Source organism: Ranitomeya imitator, chromosome 3, assembly GCF_032444005.1.
Source record: "Ranitomeya imitator isolate aRanImi1 chromosome 3, aRanImi1.pri, whole genome shotgun sequence".
In the NCBI taxonomy this organism is placed as follows: Eukaryota; Metazoa; Chordata; class Amphibia; order Anura; family Dendrobatidae; genus Ranitomeya; species Ranitomeya imitator.
The window spans coordinates 255,319,613-255,339,519 of NC_091284.1; the positions used below are offsets into that span (position 1 = coordinate 255,319,613).

Here is a 19,907-nt window from a genome sequence, read left to right on the forward strand (position 1 = left end):
AGGTGCTTCACAGAAGTTTATAACGCAGAGCCATGAAAATAAAAAATAATTTTTCTTTCCTCAAAAATGATTTTTTAGCCTGGAATTTCCTATTTTGCCAAGGATAATAGGAGAAATTGGACCCCAAATATTGTTGTCCAGTTTGTCCTGAGTATGCTGATACCCCATATGTGGGGGTAAACCACTGTTTGGGCACATGCCGAGGCTCGGAAGTGAAGTAGTGACGTTTGGAAAAGCAGACTTTGATGGAATGCTCTGTGGGCGTCACGTTGCGTTTGCAGAGCCCCTGATGTGGCTTAACAGTAGAAACCCCCCACAAGTGACCCCATTTTGGAAACTAGACCCCGAAAGGAACTTATCTAGATGTGTGGTGAGCACTTTGAACCCCCAAGCGCTTCATAGAAGTTTATAATGCAGAGCCGTGAAAATAATAAATACGTTTTCTTTCCTCAAAAATAATTATTTAGCCCAGAATTTTTTAATTTTCCCAAGGGTAACAGGAGAAATTTGACCCCAATATTTGTTGTCCAGTTTCTCCTGAGTACGGTGATACCCCATATGTGGGGGTAAACTACTGTTTGGGCACATGCCGGGGCTTGGAATTGAAGTAGTGACGTTTTGAAATGCAGACTTTGATGGAATGCTCTGCGGGCGTCACGTTGCGTTTGCAGAGCCCCTGATGTGCCTAAACAGTAGAAACCCCCCACAAGTGACCCCATTTTGGAAACTAGACCCCGAAAGGAACTTATCTAGATGTGTGGTGAGCACTTTGAACCCCCAAGTGCTTCATAGAAGTTTATAATGCAGAGCCGTGAAAATAATAAATACGTTTTCTTTCTCCAAAAATAATTATTTAGCCCAGAATTTTTTATTTTCCCAAGGGTTACAGGAGAAATTGGACCCCAAAAGTTGTTGTCCAGTTTCTCCTGAGTACGCTGATACCCCATGAGTGGGGGTAAACCACTGTTTGGGCACACGTCGGGGCTCAGAAGGGAAGTAGTCTACGGGTGTCATGTTGCGTTTGCAGAGCCCCTGGTGTGCCTAAACAGTAGAAACCCCCAGAAATGACACCATTTTAGAAACTAGACCCCCCAAGGAACTTATCTAGATATGTGTTGAGCACTTTGAACCCCCAAGTGCTTCACAGACGTTTACAACGCAGAGCCGTGAAAATAAAAAATCATTTTTCTTTCCTCAAAAATTATGTTTTAGCAAGCATTTTTTTAGATTCACAAGGGTAACAGGAGAAATTGGACCCCAGTAATTGTTGCGCAGTTTGTCTTGAGTATGCTGGTACCCCATATGTGGGGGTAAACCACTGTTTGGGCACACTTCAGGGCTCGGAAGTGAGGGAGCACCATTTGACTTTTTGAATACGAGATTGGCTGGAATCAATGGTGGCGCCATGTTGCGTTTGGAGACCCCTGATGTGCCTAAACAGTGGTAACCCCTCAATTCTACCTCCAACACTAACCCCAACACACCCCTAACCCTAATCCCAACTGTAGCCATAACCCTAACTCCAACACACCCCTAACCCCAACACACCCCTAACCCTAACCACAACCCTAATTCCAACCCTAACCCTAAGGCTATGTGCCAACGTTGCGGATTCGTGTGAGATATTTCCGCACCATTTTTGAAAAATCCGCGGGTAAAAGGCACTGCGTTTTACCTGCGGATTTTCAGCGGATTTCCAGTGTTTTTTGTGCGGATTTCACCTGCGGATTCCTATTGAGGAACAGGTGTAAAACGCTGCGGAATCCGCACAAAGAATTGACATGCTGCGGAAAATACAACGCAGCGTTCCCGCGCGGTATTTTCCGCACCATGGGCACAGCGGATTTGGTTTTTCATATGTTTACATGGTACTGGGAGCACGGGGGGGGGGGGGGGGGGGGGGGGGAATCGGGGGGGGGGGGGAATCGGGGGGGGGGGGAATCGGAGCGCGGGAGGGGTGGAACGGAGCACGGGGGGCGTGGAACGGAGCATGGGGGGGCTGGAACGGAGCACGGGAGGGCTGGAATGGAGCACGGGGGGGCTGGAACGGAGCACGGGGGGGCTGGAATGGAGCACGGGGGGGTGGAACGGAGCACCGGGGGGGGTGGATCGGAGTGCAGGGGGGGTGATTGGAGCACGGGGGGGTGATTGGAGCACGGGGGGAGCGGACAAGAGCACAGGGGGGAGCGGAGCACAGGACGGAGGGGAGCCGGAGCAGTGTACCGGCCAGATCGGGGGGCTGGGGGGGGCGATCGGGGGGCTGGGGGGGCGATCGGTGGGGTGGGGTGGGGGCACATTAGTATTTCCAGCCATGGCCGATGATATTTCAGCATCGGCCATGGCTGGATTGTAATATTTCACCCGTTATAATAGGTGAAATATTACAAATAGCTCTGATTGGCAGTTTCACTTTCAACAGCCAATCAGAGCGATCGTAGCCACGAGGGGGTGAAGCCACCCCCCCTGGGCTAAACTACCACTCCCCCTGTCCCTGCAGATCGGGTGAAATGGGAGTTATCCCTTTCACCCGGCCTGCAGGGACGCGATCTTTCCATGACGCCGCATAGGCGTCATGGGTCGGATTGGCACCGACTTTCATGACGCCTACGTGGCGTCATGGGTCGGGAAGGGGTTAACATCACCGTAATCACAGTAACCTGGACAATCAAGTTTCCAGGTCAATTTTGCCATATAGTAAACGTTGTAAAAACAAGACTCAAAACAATGGCATTGCATGTTTTTCCAACATTTCATCCCAGTTCGAATTTATTTTTCATTTTTCAGTACATGGTAAGGCAAAATGAATGGTGTCATTCAAAACTACAGCTTGTCCGGCACAAAACAAGCCTTCATATGTCTAATGTCGATGAAAAAATAAATACGTTACAGTGCTTGAAAGAGGAAGAAAAAAAAGTGCAAAAAAATCCCCAGGTCTTTAAATGGTTAATAAGTGGGGGAGTTTTCAGGCAGCCATCTTTATATGTTTTATTACAATAGAACCAGACAGAGGTTTCAGTATCCTCTCCTTGACCAATGTAAATTTGTGATTCATCACCGACCATCACGTTCAAGAAATGTTACACACGGTAGAGTGGGAACTAGCGAATCTTTCACCACATGTAGGACCTGGTATAAGAGAGATGCCGTAAAGGGGCTACCAGGTACACATAAAATTGGCCATTTTTATGCGCTAAACGCTCTCATTTTTCATATTTCTAGTGCAGTAATGCAGTTCAAATTTCGTATTTCAAGTTTGCATGTTCTAGCGCTACAGTGTGCTGCCTTATTTACTTAACTATATACAAGTTGGCGACTCTAGGTTCAGCACCTGTTCACACTTAGTCTATGTTTGGCTGTGCCGGTCAGGTTTTTGAAATGTATTCTTTAGCCTTCTGATCGTGCACTCCGCCTCCTAGCCACAGGTGTTTTAATTACAGCAGGTCCAATACCCCTCCATAGAGAGAGAATTTGAGTCTAGGAAGAGGTTTCACATGTACCCATTCAGATGGAGACGTTTATTCTCAGTGAGGTAAGGCAAGTGTAGGACCTGGTATAAGAGATGCCGTAAAGGGGCTACCAGGTACACATAAAATTGGCCATTTTTATGCGCTAAAAGCTCTCATTTTTCATATTTCTAGTGCAGTAATGCAGTTCAAATTTCGTATTTCAAGTTTGCATGTTCTAGCGCTACAGTGTGCTGCCTTATTTACTTAACTGGACAAAAGAAGTGACATGCACTTCTTTGAAATCTGCAGCGTTTCTGCACGGATTTTTCTGCACCATGTGCACAGCTTTTTTTTTTTTTTCTATTGATTTTCATTGAATTGTAACTCACAGTGCAGTTCTGCATCGTGTGCACATACCCTTAGACTTATGCTGATATTTCTTTCAAAAATGGCAATTACAAGATAGTTCGACATTTTTTTCTCCTACCTGGGAAAGCCTAACCTGTTAAATAAACTAGTTTACTGTCATTTTAGACATGGCGTTTAGGATTTGGTCTGGATTAATGGCGCCCTCAATACTTGAAATACCGGCAGATACTTGTCCGCTATGCAATCCCCCATATGGAGGTGTCTGGCTCATTTATTCTGCAGCAGAACAACTACCCCAAACATACAGCCAATGTCATCAATATATATTTAGTGTAAGGAAGAACAATTAGCCCAGAAAGAGATGATATAGCCCCTACAGAGCCCCGATCTCGACATCATCCACTCTGTCGTGGACCACATAAAAGAGATCAAAGGATTTATACAATTCTACATCCACAGAAGATCTGTGGTCAGCTCTCCAAGATGTTTGGCACAATCTTCCTGCCAAGTTCCTTTATAATCGTTATGAAAGTACACACAGAAGAAATGATGACGTTGAATGAGAAGAGTAGTCACGGCAAATATGGATTTGATTTAGATTTATCTTTTGATCATTCACTTTGCATTTTCTTAATTGGTAAAAAAAAAATAAACATTTTTAAAGCATTATTACCTTTGTAGCATTCATGTTTCCCACTGTTCTGCCTTAAACTTGTGCACAGTACTGTATGCATTATTTTTTTGAGAAATTAATATATTTTCACATTTTTAATATAGATAAAATAGAAAATGCAGAAACTCTAACCTCACATTTTTTCCAGGGTTTTTCTTAAAGGGGCTTTCCAGTTATAAGGGTCTGTCTTGTATGGACCTGCAGTGGATTTAAAACATAAAATCCAAGTTTCCTCACCCTTCCAGAGTCCACTGCTGCTGTGGTCTGAGTTTACTAGCTCCAACGGCAATGTCTTGGCTCCAACGCACATCACCACTGTTACCAATCACTGAGCTCAGTGGCCGATGTGGAGGCAAAAGCAGCTAGATAGGCATGGTTTGTTAGGCATTCCCTTCATCTGTCGAACAGCCACAAGACATGCAGCCGCCGGCGTCTCAAACATATTTTTTGAGCACATCGAAGACACTTGATTAGCACCCAAGCATGCTCAAATAACTCCTTATCCCAAGCAGGTTCGCTCATAACTAGTATTAACCTCTGAATTTATGTCAACCCAGTGAATGCCCATTGTGGACAGAACCTTATAAGCAGAAAACCCCTTTAACCCTAGAATCATCCATGAAATCTGGATACATGGGTTACTTCATATATGACAATGGTAAAGATCAGTTCCTGTCTATCCCATTGTTTTTTTTTCATAGGGACAAGTCTGCATATTTTCTATAGATTGACCGCGTGGTCATGTTTTAAGCATGTCGTCAGAGCAATGTAATTAAACAGCATAAAACGTAAATGCACTTTCTCTAATTGCATTCATTTTCAGTATGTACTTCTATAGAACATATATTATTATTATATACTCATGGCTTGCACAAACCTTGTCAGAGCAATCAGGTTATGCTTACCTCAATTTTCTCCCTTTGCTTGCTTTGGTGTCTACTTTCTTCTTGATCTTGCTCCTCAACTTCTGAATGGCAAGCCATTGCCTAGAACATCGGGGCAAAAAGTGTGAATACGGGAAAGCTATAGTTTAGTACTAGGAGGCCAGTTTTCCATCAGAAAACAAGGCCTTCTAGTGGAACTTACAAATTTCATTACCAAAACCACTCATCTCCAACCCCACTCTGACTGTATTTCAATTGTAGCAAAACTGTTCAATTTCTGCGCACCCAGTTTCCATTAACAATACAGCAATAAAAATCATTGTTCATGGCAAGTGTGTTAGATTTTTTTTTTCTTTAACACAAGTGTTTTACTGGCCAGGCTGTGTTGGATGGAAGCCTTACATACAATTTGGCAATTTGAAGAACCCAAAAATGGCGTCTATTGGGAATCTGACCGCTTTCTACATTCCAAGTGTACAGAAATCTGCAGTGCTCTTCTTGCAAGAAATGAGCAATTGCAAAGTTGCATCGAATGCTAGCTTTCACCAATAATTTACTTTCGTCTAGGGAATTTAGCTGTAGAGTTGACGCTAGGGAGTTAAATAATAATTATGCAGATGATCAATGGTTAATCAATAAAGGGTATAGCTACCTGCCCTGACAAAGAGCAAGAGGTTTCAAAAGCTACTCAGACGTGTGAACCAAACACTATTATGAATACATATTTTAACGGCAGTAGCGGAGTAGATTAAAATGGAGAAACAGGTATTGAAAATTGATTTTTACACAATTCCAGCAATTTTAGTTTCCCAATAAAACAATAGAAAGGAAAATCAAAGGCATGCTGTCAGCGTGCACCCTGGAAATGCAGAGAGAATACATAAGATTTCGTAAGATATTCTCTGAAAACTAGATTTGCACATCTTTGTATGAAATATACAAAACAAATGTGCAATTTATTATTATATTGACTGTGGATACAGACGGATACTAATTTAATGGATCACAATTTTCTTTTTTTCCTCAGCAGTATCGATATTTTTTACGTTTAAAGGATCCTACATTGGCCAACCTCAACTATTATTCCTTTATTTAAAGAAATATGATTTTATAATATATTACAGTATAATTCATCAGAATTGATACTGGATTGCTGCCCCAATCCTATCCTGCTTGTTCAACTGCACCCTGTATGTACAATCTGAACTGGCTCCGCAGATACGGAGTATAGCTACTTGCCCTCCCCAGTGACCACTATCTTTAGCAATGAGGAATTCTTTGCTACTGGTGAAGAAATGGAAAATCTTCATTCTGGTAATGAAATATATTGTAAAATAGCTTGAGCTGCAAATGAAAAAAAAAAATAATGTCAGTTATCCTTAAAAAGCCAAGTTGGTGGCCGTGATCAGAGCGTGCGGTCATCAGGCCCACTACTCCGCCGTGTGTGTACTGATCAAGATGGCAGCCAAGGATCAGTGGGAGAAATTGCAGCTCTCACTGTGCAGAGAAGTGACTCCTCACAGCCGCCTGGGCCGCCCTCTTCACTGGGACAGAGCGGTTCACTTTCTCCCTGCAGCCAATCACATCAGACAGCTGAATACCATATAAATAGGATTTACCTGCAGATTAGCTCTATGGCTGCAGGTAAATGTCATTTTTTCAGATGACAGGTCCTCTAATACTATATTAATATTATTGCAATTTTCCATATTGCTAATATATCAGAAAATTGAGATCGGCAGGGGGTTTAACATCGGAGACCACTTTCAACTTGGAGGATGAAACCAAAGATATCCCTTAAGAATTCTTCCATCAGACCACCACTCCTGGTCACCTACAGCACGGCAACACAGATCGTTATAGTGGAATCGCAGGCATGTGCAGTGGAGAAAAAAAGAGGTGCTGCCGAGCTTAGGATAATGGAAGGTCCACAATCCCCAAATATGCCACTAAGTAATATCATACACCAACGATATGCCATCACCTTAGTTGAAAAAACCTGTTTAAATAAAACCCATAGTGGATTTAAATGAAGACTTTCTATCAAATGTTTTATCTAGGACTCAAATTTTAGGGAAAGTAAAATAAATGTAAATGTAGATTTACTTTAAAAAAAACAAAGACTGTGTGCCAGAGCACAGAGACTCGGTAACTAGCTTGTCCGCCTGGGGTTGCATCCAACCAAGAACAACATGTATATGGCTTCATTAGTAAACAAATGCAATCACACACAGAAAAAAAAATCCCCAAATTCCAGATTTCTTTCTAAGAAACTAGCCCAAGTGAGTGTACCGAAGAATATCTGGGGTATGTTGGCGCTATATACACACCACATAGAGGGCGAACCAGAGTACTAACCACCACCTGCAGCTTGAGGCAAGAAGAGATGGAATGGGTCATATTACCAAAGATTACCAGGAGCACAGCGGTAGTGCTCTTCAGGTTATCACATGCTGGAAAATAGTATAACGTGCCATCTCTTTAGCTTTAACTCCAACCCTCCTAAGATATTTTATCTACACACGTGGTCAAAATTGTTGTTACCCCTCGTTAAATGACAGAAAAACCCACAATGGTCACAGAAATAACTTGAATCTGATAAAAGTAATAAATACAAAATCTATGAAAATGAACAAATGAAAATCAGACATTGCTTTTCAACCATGCTTCCACAAAATGTAAAAAAAAAGAAAATAAAACTCGTGAAATAGGCCTAGACAGAAATTATGGTGCCCCTTAATATTTTGTTGCACAACCTTTTGAGGCAATCACTGCAATCAAACAATTCCTGTAACTGTCAATGAGACTTCTGCACCTCTCGACAGGTATTTTGGCCCACTCCTCAAGAGCAAACTGCTCCAGTTGTCTCGTGTTTGAAGGTTGCCTTTTCCAGACATCATGTTTCAGCTATTTCCAAAGATGCTCAATAGGATTTAGGTCAGGGCTCATAGAAGGCCACTTCAGAATAGTCCTATGTTTTCCGCTTAGCCATTCTTGGATGTTTTTAGCTGTGTGCTTTGGGTCATTATCCTATTGAAAGATCCATGACCTGCGACTGAGACCAAGCTTTCTAACACTGGGCAGCACATTTCTCTCTAGAATCCCTTGATATTTCATTGTACCCTACACACAGATTCTAGACACCCTGTGCCAGATGCAGCAAAGCAGCCCCAGGACATAAGAGAGCCTCCTCCATGTTTCACAGTAGGGACAGTGTTCTTTTCTTGATATGCTTCATTTTTCTGTCTGTGAACATAGAGCTGATGTGCATTGCCAAAAAGTTCCATTTTTTTCTCATCTGTCCATAGGACATTCTCCCTGAAGCGTTGAGGCTTGTCAAAATGTAGTTTAGCAAATTCCAGTCTGGCTTTTTCATGATTTTTTTTTTCAACAATGGTGTCCTCCTTGGTCATCTCCCAATGAAGTACACTTCAGCTCATACAATGACAGATGGTGCGATCTGACACTGATGTTCCTTGAGCTTGAAGTTCACCTTTAGGCTAAGTGCACACGTTGCAGAATTGCCGGGGAAATTTCCGCAATTCTGCGCCTCCTGCGGCGGGTATATCGCATGCGGAATTGGCATGCATATTCCCGCAGAAAACTAACGTTTTGCAAGCATAATTAGCTTGCAGAATGCTAGCGTTTTCCAAGCGATCTGTAGCATCGCTTGGAAAACTGATTGACAGGTTGGTCACACTTGTCAAACATAGTTAATGATAGAATGTTAAAAATAATAATAAAAAAATAAAAATAAAAAATGGTTATACTCACCTACCGCAAACAGCCGATCTCCTCAGCGGCTTCCGTTCCTATAGATGGTGTGTGTACAGGACCTTCGATGACGTCGCGGTCACGTGACCGCAACGTCATCGCGGTCATGTGACCGCGACGTCATCGCAGGTCCTTCACACACACCATCTACAGGAACGGAAGCAGCCGCGTGCAGTGCTGAGGGGCAGGAAGACTCCGGGGGCCATCGAAGGTGAGTATATCACGATTTTTTTTATTTTAATTCTTTTTTTTTTTTTTTTTTTAACAATTATATGGTGCCCAGTCCGTGGAGGAGAGTCTCCTCTCCTCCACCCTGTGTACCAACCGCACATGATCTGCTTATTTCCCGCATGGTGGGCATAGCCCCATGCGGGAAGTAAGCAGATCAATGCATTCCTAGGTGTGCGGAATCCCCGCGATTCCGCAAATTTAATGAACATGCTGCGTTTTTTTCTGGAATGTGAATCCGCTCAGGAAAAAAATGCAGCATGTGCACAAAAAAAGCGGATTGCATTCTATTAAATAGAATTCTATTATTACACAGGACCAGTTGAAGTGCATTTTGCACGCTACGGCCGTCGTCCGTGTGCGTTCACTACCCTCCCTGCGTTCTCAATGTTCATGTCCGAATAAATCTGATGTTTCACCACCGGTGAGTGCGCTCTTTTCTTTTTCTATTTTTGTGGATTTGATCATTCTATTAAATAGGATGCTTAATGTGAGCGTTTTTTTTGCGGTTTTATAGCGAAAAACAGCTAAAAAAACACGAAAAATCTGCTACGTGTGCACACAGCCTTAAATCGGTTTATAAGTTTTTCTGGGCTCTTTTGTTACCATTCGTATTATTCGTCATCAATTTTCCTCCTGCGGCCACGTCCAGGGAGGTTGTCTACAGTTCCATGGATCTTAAATTTCTGAATAATATGTGCAACTGTAGTCACATGAACATCAAGCTGCTTGGAGATGGTCTTAGAACTTTTACCTTTAACATGCTTGTCTATAATTTTCTTTTTAATGTCCTGAGACAACTCTTTCCTTCGCTTCCTCTGGTCCATGTTGAGTGTGATACACGCCATGTCACTAAACAGCACAGTGAGTATCTGTAGCCCTATATACAGGCCCACTCACCGATTCCAAGATTGTAGACACCTGTGATGCTAGTTAGTGGACACACCTTGATTTAACAGGTCCCCTTTGTCCCATTATTTTCAGGGGTACAATCATTTCTGTCCAGGCCTATTTTATAAATTAATTATTTTTTTTTTTAAACTCTGTTGAAGCATGGTTGAAAACCAATGTCTGACTTTTATTTGTTCATTTTCATAGATCTTTTATTTATTATTACTTTTGTCAGATTCAAGCTATTTTTGTGACCATTGTGGGTTTTTCTGTCATTAAACGAGGGGTACCAACAATTCTGACAGTGTGTAAGAGATTAACTCACAACCCAAACGACAACCTTGTCAGTAACATTTTCTACCAGCCTTAGAAATTCAGTAAATTATGCAGCAAATGTTCCTGTTTCAACAGAATACTCATCCTATACTTTATTAAAATATATGGTTTTGATTATTGAGGACTTTGTGTCTTCATATATCAGCACTACACAACAGCAGGGCAGATAAGAGGCAATGCAGTTATGGCACATTTAGAACGGGGGGCTAAATGAAATTTCTCTTGAAAAATAATGGCTATGATATCATCGGAAAATTTTTACTGGCCATGATTAATGCCAGGAAGAATGGCTTTATCCAGTCTTTATGGCTCATATAATTGTGCTTGACCTTTGAGCCAGCCTAGTTTTTCCTGTTAAATAGACAGCTCAGATGGTAACATATAACAGATTGTTAATTTCTTAAACTTACCTGCCCATGGCCACTTGGTCATTGGGATCCAGGGAGGTTGTCTTTCGCTCTATCAATTCCCGCAGTAACTGAAAAGATTGAAATACTGAATCATGAATCACAAATAAAACCACTCTAGACTAATTAGCTCTAAAGGTTCTATAAACCCAAACAACACGTCTAAAAACAGTCCCATCAAAGTCTTGTAAAGCTGACACAGTCCCCAAAAAGTCTTGCATTTTTGGAATGGACTCTTGACATCAACATCAATGTATTTTTATTCTAAAAAATACTAATAAATCACATCAAATGGTTCTGCATTTTAGTATACAACACAAGATGACCATTTGTGGAGTCCTAAAAGTGCAATAACTTTTCTATTAATAAAAAAAAAAATAGAATCAAAATATTACAAAACCTTTAGTTTGTGCCTTTTGAGGTAGCCTATTCTGGATTTTGAATTGTGTTTAGGATCATTATCCATTTGTAGAAGCCATCCTCTTTTCAACCTCAGCTTTTTTTTTTTTTTTTTTTTTTTTTTACAGATGATGTTATGCTTGCATCAAGAACTTGTTGAAATTTCATTGAATCCATTCTTCCTTCTATACGTGAAATGTTCCTCGTGCCATTGGCTGCAATCAACCCCAAAGCGTGATCGATCCAACCCCATACTTAATGATTGGCATGGGGTTCTTTTCATGAAATTCTGTTTCTCCACACGTACTTTTGATTGTGTTCAAAGAGTTGTATTTTAAAGGGAACCTGTCATCCCCCCCTCTCAGAAATTTGTAACTAAAAGAGCCACCTTGTGCAGCACTAATGCTGCATTCTGACAAGGCGGCTTTTTTAGTTATGCTCCCTGCACACACTGAAATAAATGTTTATAAAATGCGCCACTCATACCCTGAAATCGCCAGGGAGGCGGGTCTTTCCTTCCTAAGCCAGACACCTCCCAGCTGTCACTCCGGGCCTGTGCGCCGGGTGCTGCCTCCTCTTGCTTCATTATTGTCCCCAGCGCCTGCGTTGTAAGTACAAAGGGCAGCGCAAATGCGCATGCCCGAAAAAAAAAACTTAATGCGCAGGTGACGGGGATGATAATGAAGCTAGAGGAGACGGGGCCCGGCGCACAGGCCCGGAGTGACGGCTGGGAGGCGTCTGGCTTAGGAAGGAAAGACCCGCCTCTCTGGCGATATCACGGTATGAGGGGGCACATTTTATAAATGTTTATTTCAGCGTGTGCAGGGAGCATAACTAAAAAAGCCACCTTGTCAGAATGCAGCATTTGTGCTACACAAGGTGGCTCTTTTAGTTACAAACGCCTGAGGGGGGTGACAGGTTCCCTTTAACCTCATCGGTCCACAGGACTTGTTTCCAAAATGCATTTGGACTGTTTAGATGTTCTTTTGCCTGCATCTGACACTGAATTTTATCGTGAGGATGCAGGAATGGTTTCCCTCTGATGACTTTTCCATGAATGCCATATTTGTGCAGGTGTAACTGAACCGTAGAATAATGTACATCTCCAGAGTCTGCTAAATCTTTCTGAGTCTTTTCCAGGCAAGCAGGGGTTCTGATTTGCCTCTCTACCAATTCTACGAGCAGATCTCACTGAAATTTTGCTTGGTCACCTGGCCATTCCTAACAATGATATTCAACAAGCCATAACCCAACAGGGTAATTAAGGTTCGAAACTTTGGTCAAAGTTATCTGAGCACACAAATCTCCAAGGGTATCCACATTTTTGCACTGGCCCATTTTCCCTTTTGTAATTTTTAAAATGTAGACTAAGGATTGCCATACACATTGCTTCTGCAGATAGTTTGTACGATAATCATCTCAGCCGACACTCCCATAAGCAGAAGCGTTGGCTTGGCCTAGTGCGCCTGGGCTCCCTATTAGGAAGTCAGCGACTGACACGTCAGACGGCAGCTTTACCTCAGGGAGAACAACGCGATCATACGGAAATTGACATCTATCCTTCCCCATCAGTCGGCTGGTGTTCCGATACACAGACCTTCAGATTAGCTCTTTGATACTGGCGGTTTAAGTCATTAGTCGAGTATGTATAGTTACATAGTTATTAAGGTTGAAGGAAGATTATAAGTCCATCTAGTTCAACCCATAGCCTAACCTAACATGCCCTAACATGTTGATCCAGAGGAAGGCAAAAAAAAACCATGTGGCAAAGAGTAAGCTCCATATTGGGGAAAAAAATTCCTTCCCGACTCCACATACGGCAATCAGACTAGTTCCCTGGATCAACGCCCTATCAAGGAATCTAGTGTATATACCCTGTAACATTATACTTTTCCAGAAAGGTGTCCAGTCCCCTCTTAAATTTAAGTAATGACTCACTCATTACAACATAATATGGCAGAGAGTTCCATAGTCTCACTGCTCTTACAGTAAAGAATCCGCGTCTGTTATTATGCTTAAACCTTTTTTCCTCCAAACGCAGAGGATGCCCCCTTGTCCGTGTTTCAGGTCTATGATTAAAAAGATCATCAGAAAGGTCCTTGTACTGTCCCCTCATATATTTATACATTAGAATAAGATCACCCCTTAGTCTTCGTTTTTCCAAACTAAATAGCCCCAAGTGTAATAACTTATCTTGGTATTGCAGACCCCCAGTCCTCTAATAACCTTGGTCGCTCTTCTCTGCACCCGCTCTAGTTCAGCTATGTCTTTCTTATACACCGGAGACCAGAACTGTACACAGTATTCTAAGTGTGGTCGAACTAGTGACTTGTATAGAGGTAAAATTATGTTCTCCTCATGAGCATCTATTCCTCTTTTAATGCATCCCATTATTTTATTTGCCTTTGTAGCAGCTGCCTGACACTGGCCACTGAATATGAGTTTGTCATCCACCCATACACCCAGGTCTTTTTCATTGACGGTTTTGCCCAGAGTTTTAGAATTAAGCACATAATTATGCATCTTATTACTTCTACCCAAGTGCATGACCTTACATTTATCCCCATTAAAGCTCATTTGCCATTTATCAGCCCAAGCTTCTAGTTTACATAAATCATCCTGTAATATAAAATTGTCCTCCTCTGTATTAATTACCCTGCAGAGTTTAGTGTCATCTGCAAATATTGAAATTCTACTCTGAATGCCCCCTACAAGGTCATTAATAAATATGTTAAAAAGAAGAGGGCCCAATACTGACCCCTGTGGTACCCCACTGCTAACCGCTACCCAGTGTGCTCCATTAATAACCACCCTTTGTTTCCTATCCCTGAGCCAGCTCTCAACCCACTTGCACATATTTTCCCCTATCCCCATTATTCTCATTTTATGTATCAACCTTTTGTGTGGCACCGTATCAAAAGCTTTTGAAAAGTCCATATACACTACATCCACTGGGTTCCCTTGGTCCAATCCGGAACTTACCTCTTCATAGAAACTGATCAAATTAGTCTGACATGAACGGTCCCTAGTAAACCCGTGCTGATACTGGGTCATGAGGTTATTCCTCTTCAGATACTCCAGTATAGCATCCCTTAGAATTCCCTCCAGGATTTTACCCACAGTAGAGGTTAAGCTTACTGGCCGATAATTTCCGAGTTCAGTTTTTGTCCCCTTTTTGAATATTGGCACCACATTTGCTATACGCCAGTCCTGTGGTACAGACCCTGTTATTATGGAGTATCTAAAGATTAAAAATAATGGTCTATCAATGACTGTACTTAATTCCTGCAGTACTCGAGGGTGTATCCCATCCGGGCCCGGAGATTTGTCAATTTTAGTGATTTTTAGACGCCGCCGCACTTCCTGCTGGGTTAAGCTGGTGACATTTAATTAGGAATTTTTATCACTAGTCATTTTGTCTGCCATGGGATTTTCTTGTGTAAATACTGATGAAAAAAAGTAATTTAGCATATTGGCTTTTTCCTCATCCTCATCCACCATTTCACCCAGACTATTTTTAAGGGGGCCAACACTATCATTTTTTAGTTTCTTACTATTTATGTAGTTAAAGAATATTTTAGGATTATTTTTACTCTCTCTGGCAATGAGTCTCTCTGTCTCAATCTTTGCTGCCTTGATTTGCTTTTTACAGAATTTATTTAATTTTCTGTATTTATTTAATGCCTCCTCACTACCCACTTCCTTTAATTCTCTAAATGCTTTCTTTTTGTCACTTATTGCGCTCCTTACAGCTCTATTTAGCCATATTGGTTTCCTCCTATTTCTAGTATGTTTATTCCCATATGGTATATACTGTGCACAGGTCCTATCCAGGATGCTAATAAACGTCTCCCATTTTCTTTGTGTATTTTTATGTCTCAGTACATCGTCCCAGTTAATTGCACCAAGATCCTCTCTCATCCGTTGGAAATTTGCCCTCCTGAAATTTAGTGTCCTTGTAAGCCCTCTACTACTCGCATCATGTTCTCATACACTTTATGCAGTATTAGCCCTGTGTGTCTGTACTGCTACATACTTAGGCAGGTAACTGGTTCATGCAGCTTTACATGAACACCTGAGCCTTACACTATAGCTGGTCCGAATAACTAAAGCAATTGTTACCATCCACCTCTCGTGTCTCCCCTTTTCCCCATAGTTTGTAAGCTTGCGAGCAGGGCCCTCACTCCTCCTGGTATCTGTTTTGAACTGTATTTCTGTTATGCTGTAATGTCTATTGTCTGTACAAGTCCCCTCTATAATTTGTAAAGCGCTGCGGAATATGTTGGCGCTATATAAATAAAATTATTATTATTATTATTTATTACTACAAATCTTATTAAAGGATACATGAAAACTTATTATTTTGTGATCGCTATTTCCCAAGTGACCCCCAACCCTTATGTTTGATATGCGGTCTGGCCTGTTGGTTAATATTAGGTCTAGCAGTGCCCCCTTTCTTGTTGGGTCCTGAACCAGTTGTGAAAGGTAATTGTCTCTCATAGTTGTCAAAATCCGATTACCTTTGCAGGAACTGCGGGTTTCTGTTCCCCAATCTATTTCAGGGTAGTTGAAGTCCCCCATAATAATGACTTCTCCTTGAGTCGCAGCTTCATCTATTTGCTTTACGAGGATATTCTCCATTGCTTCCATTATTTTTGGAGATTTATAACAAACCCCTATCAGTAATTTATTATTTTTTCCCCCTCCCCTTATCTCCACCCACAGGGATTCTACATTTTCATTAAATTCACCTATATTATCACGCAGGATGGGTTTTAAGGACGATTTTACATACAGACACACCCCTCCCCCTCGCTTATCTGTACGGTCATTTCTGAACAGGCTATAGCCCTGCAAGTTAACAGCCCAGTCATGGCTCAATGGGGGGGATCCTTATGTCACCCGAGTGTTTGACTGACAGCAGCAATGGTCTTGAGTGTTGGCCAATAACATAGCAGTTGTTGCTAGTCCATTACTAGAGCTGATCAAGAACACAAGCACAAGGCTGCAAATTCTGAATGTATCCATTAAAGGGAACCTGTCACCCCCAAAATTGATGGTCAGGTAAGCTCACCGTCATCAGGGGCTTATCTACAGCATGGATAAGCCGCTGAGGTTACCTGAAAGAGGGGAAAAAGAGGTTAGATTATACTCACCCAGGGGCGGTCCGGCTCCGATGGGTGTCTCAGGTCCGGAAAATCGCCTCCCAACTTTATTCCATGACGTCCTCTTCTGGTCTTCACGCCGCGGCTCCGGCGCAGGCATACTTTGCCTGTCCTGTTGAGGGCAGAGCAAAGTACTGCAGTGCGCAGGTGCCGGAAAGGTCAGAGAGGCCCGGCGCCTGCGCACTGTAGTACTTTGCTCTGCCCTCAACAGGGCAGACAAAGTACGCCTGCGCCGGAGCCACGGCCTGAAGACCAGAAGAGGACGTCATGGAATGAAGATAGGAGGCGCCGGAGCGGACCGGAGACACCGATTTGACTGGACCGCAGCGGGACCGCCCCTGGGTGAGTATAATCTAACCTCTTTTAGGTTACATCTGGGGCTTATCTACAGCATTACAGAATGCTGTAGATAAGCCCCTGATGACAATGAGCTTACCTACAGCATTACAGAATGCTGTAGATAAGCCCCTGATGACGGTGAGCTTACCTCACCATCGATTTTGGGGATGACAGGTTCCCTTTAAAAGGCTTCTCCACTTTAACAACATTTTTTAAAGCTTAAAATGCATTTAAAAAACAGGAAAAAGCATTTCAGAGATCTCTGCCAACCATTTTTTTTATTTTGCTACTTTGTCCCCTGCCGGTCTCTACTTCACTTTGCAGCCACAAAATCCTTTGATAGAGATTAGTGACCTATGCAGTTAATAACGGACAAAGGTGGGGCGGCACTCAGGCCATTGACTGGCTCCTCAACCATTTCCGATGTCTCAAGGGAACCCAGAAAGCATCTTACACTAGAGTGGTAGGAACTGGCAAGCAATAAAGCAAGGACCACTTTTTTTCTTTAGCAGCCATTTTTTCTTTTAAAAAGCAGTAAGTACCGTAGTTATGTCATTTCATTACATGACACAGCATAGGGTAATAGGTATATACACATGCAAGCTCATAGCAGAATATACACAGTTGTTTACATATTACAGAAGATCTAGACGTGAGAAGTCGGAGTAGAACAAGTATATAGATTAAAACGTGTATACTGGAATAATAGAAAAATTACCAATAAATCACTGTTTATTGTTTAACCCCTTCACAACCAAGGGTATTTCCATTTTTTGCATTTTTGTTCTTTGTTCCCATTTTTCCCTGCGCCATAATCTTTTTTTTTTTTTTCCAGGTAATTTGGCCATGCTAGGGCTTGTTTTTTTTGCGCGACAAGTTGTACTTTTGAAAGACACCATTGGTATTAACATATCGTGTACTAGAAAACAGGGGGGGGTGGGGGGCGGGGGAGTGCAATTCCACAGTTTTTATTTATTATTACCATGCTCACTAAACGTTAAAACTGACCTGCTTGATGATTCTCCAGGTCATTATGAGTTCATAGACACCAAACATGTCTAGGTTTTTTTTGTTTTTGTTTTTATTTGAATGGTGAAAAAAATCCAAAGTTTGGTAAAAAAATAAAAAGAGAAAAACATGGCGCCATTTCCAGAGACCTGTAGTGTCTCCATTTTTGTCATGGTCTGGGGCTGGGTGAGGGCTTATTTTTTGCGCGTCGAACTGACATTTTTATTGATACCATTTTGGTGTAGATACGTTATTGCATTTTATTGCAATGTAGCGGCGCACAAAAAACATAATTCTGACATTTTAAATTTTTTTTCTCATTATGCTGTTTAGCGATTGGGTTAATTATTTTTTTTTATTGATAGATCGGGCGATTCTGAACGCGGCAATACCAAATATGTGTATATTTAATTTTTTTACTGTTTTATTTTGAATAGGGCAAAAGAGGGGAGATTTGAACTTTTCGATTTTTTAATTTTTGTAATTTTTAAAACCATTTTTTACACTTTTGGCATGCTTCAGTAGTCTCAATGGGAGACTAGAAGCTGCACTACTTTGATCCTCTCTGCTACACACAGGTGATGATCAGATCTCCTGTGTGTAGCAGCAATGTTCACTTGCTATAAGCGCCGACCACCAGGCAGCACCGATAGCAATCCAGCAATGACAACCATAGAGGTCTGCAGCAGGCTCTTACCTCACCCCTTACCTCGTCTCTTGTCTCCTCTGGGTGCCTTAGCCTGCTGCATTTTCCCGCAACTTGAGCTACATTTCTCTATCTTCAGTACAAATATTTCTTCCACCTTGCTCTTTTCTGCGGTTTTGTGCACTTTTCATCGCAATTGCCAGTGCACCTTTGTTCCTCATTGGATCAGGTTACTATAGGTATTATGATACACATCTTTTTGGGGTTTATGCTTGTACCTAAGCTTAACACTGTGATATGTACATTGGGACTAAGGTTCTCTAGGTACTGAGCATCTATATATATAATTGTCTAAGAGTCTGTTTGTCTGTAACCGAATTCCCGCGTCACTGATTGGTTGCGCCCGGCCGGCCTCAACCAATCGGCGTTCATAAATAAACTACATACATATACTAGAACGAGAATAACATGGAGGACAGTGTGTGAGGGAGAGAATAACATGGAGGACAGTGTGTGAGGGAGAGAATAACATGGAGGACAGTGTGTGAGGGAGAGAATAACATGGAGGACAGTGTGTGAGGGAAAGAATAACATGGAGGACAGTGTGTGAGGGAGAGAATAACATGGAGGACAGTGTGTGAGGGAGAGAATAACATGGAGGACAGTGTGTGAGGGAGAGAATAACATGGAGGACAGTGTGTGAGGGAGAGAATAACATGGAGGACAGTGTGTGAGGGAGAGAATAACATGGAGGACAGTGTAAGGGAGAGAATAACATTTTTCCCTGTTTTAAGTTTATCGTGGTAAAGTAAATGGTGTCTTTGAAAACTATAAGTCATCCTGTAGAAAACAAGCTGTCATACAGCGATAGATGACTAAAAGTTTTGATTCTTAAAATAAAGACAGGAGAAATACAATGGCAGTGTGTCCAATGGGTTAAAACATAAATGTAAGCACCAATGTTTATATGAATACTAGATGGTGGCCCTATTCTAACGCATTGGGTATCTACTATATAATTGTCTAATTCTGTTTGTCTGAAACGGAAATCCCGTGACGCTGATTGGTCTCGCTAGCTGCCTGCGACCAATCAGCAACAGGTGCAGTCCAGCCGCGAATTGGCGCGGGATTTAAACACCGCTTCACTGATATGTATATATTTTACCCAGAAAATCCTGTATATTCATTGTATTATTCTTAAATCTTCATAAATAAACTACATACATATTCTAGAATACCCGATGCGTTAGAATCAGGACACGATCTAGTGCTTAGATAATACTGCTATTAACTATATAGCCATGATTATCATATAGGGTCTCCATTATGTTTATGCATGACT

The 19,907-nt window shown here is 41.9% G+C and overlaps 1 protein-coding gene across 2 annotated transcripts in view; it reads right to left on the bottom strand.

Annotated features, from left to right (window-relative positions):
* Window positions 1–19,907, bottom strand: part of AATF (apoptosis antagonizing transcription factor) — a 172,319-nt gene that overhangs the window by 34,511 nt on the left and 117,901 nt on the right. For both annotated transcript variants that reach the window (XM_069756399.1, XM_069756398.1), the window contains exons 9-10: window positions 11,012–11,079; window positions 5,394–5,474 (exon numbers count right to left, since the gene is read on the bottom strand). In XM_069756399.1, coding sequence (XP_069612500.1) covers window positions 5,394–5,474; window positions 11,012–11,079 — 149 coding nt within the window. The remainder of the gene's footprint in view (window positions 1–5,393; window positions 5,475–11,011; window positions 11,080–19,907) is intronic.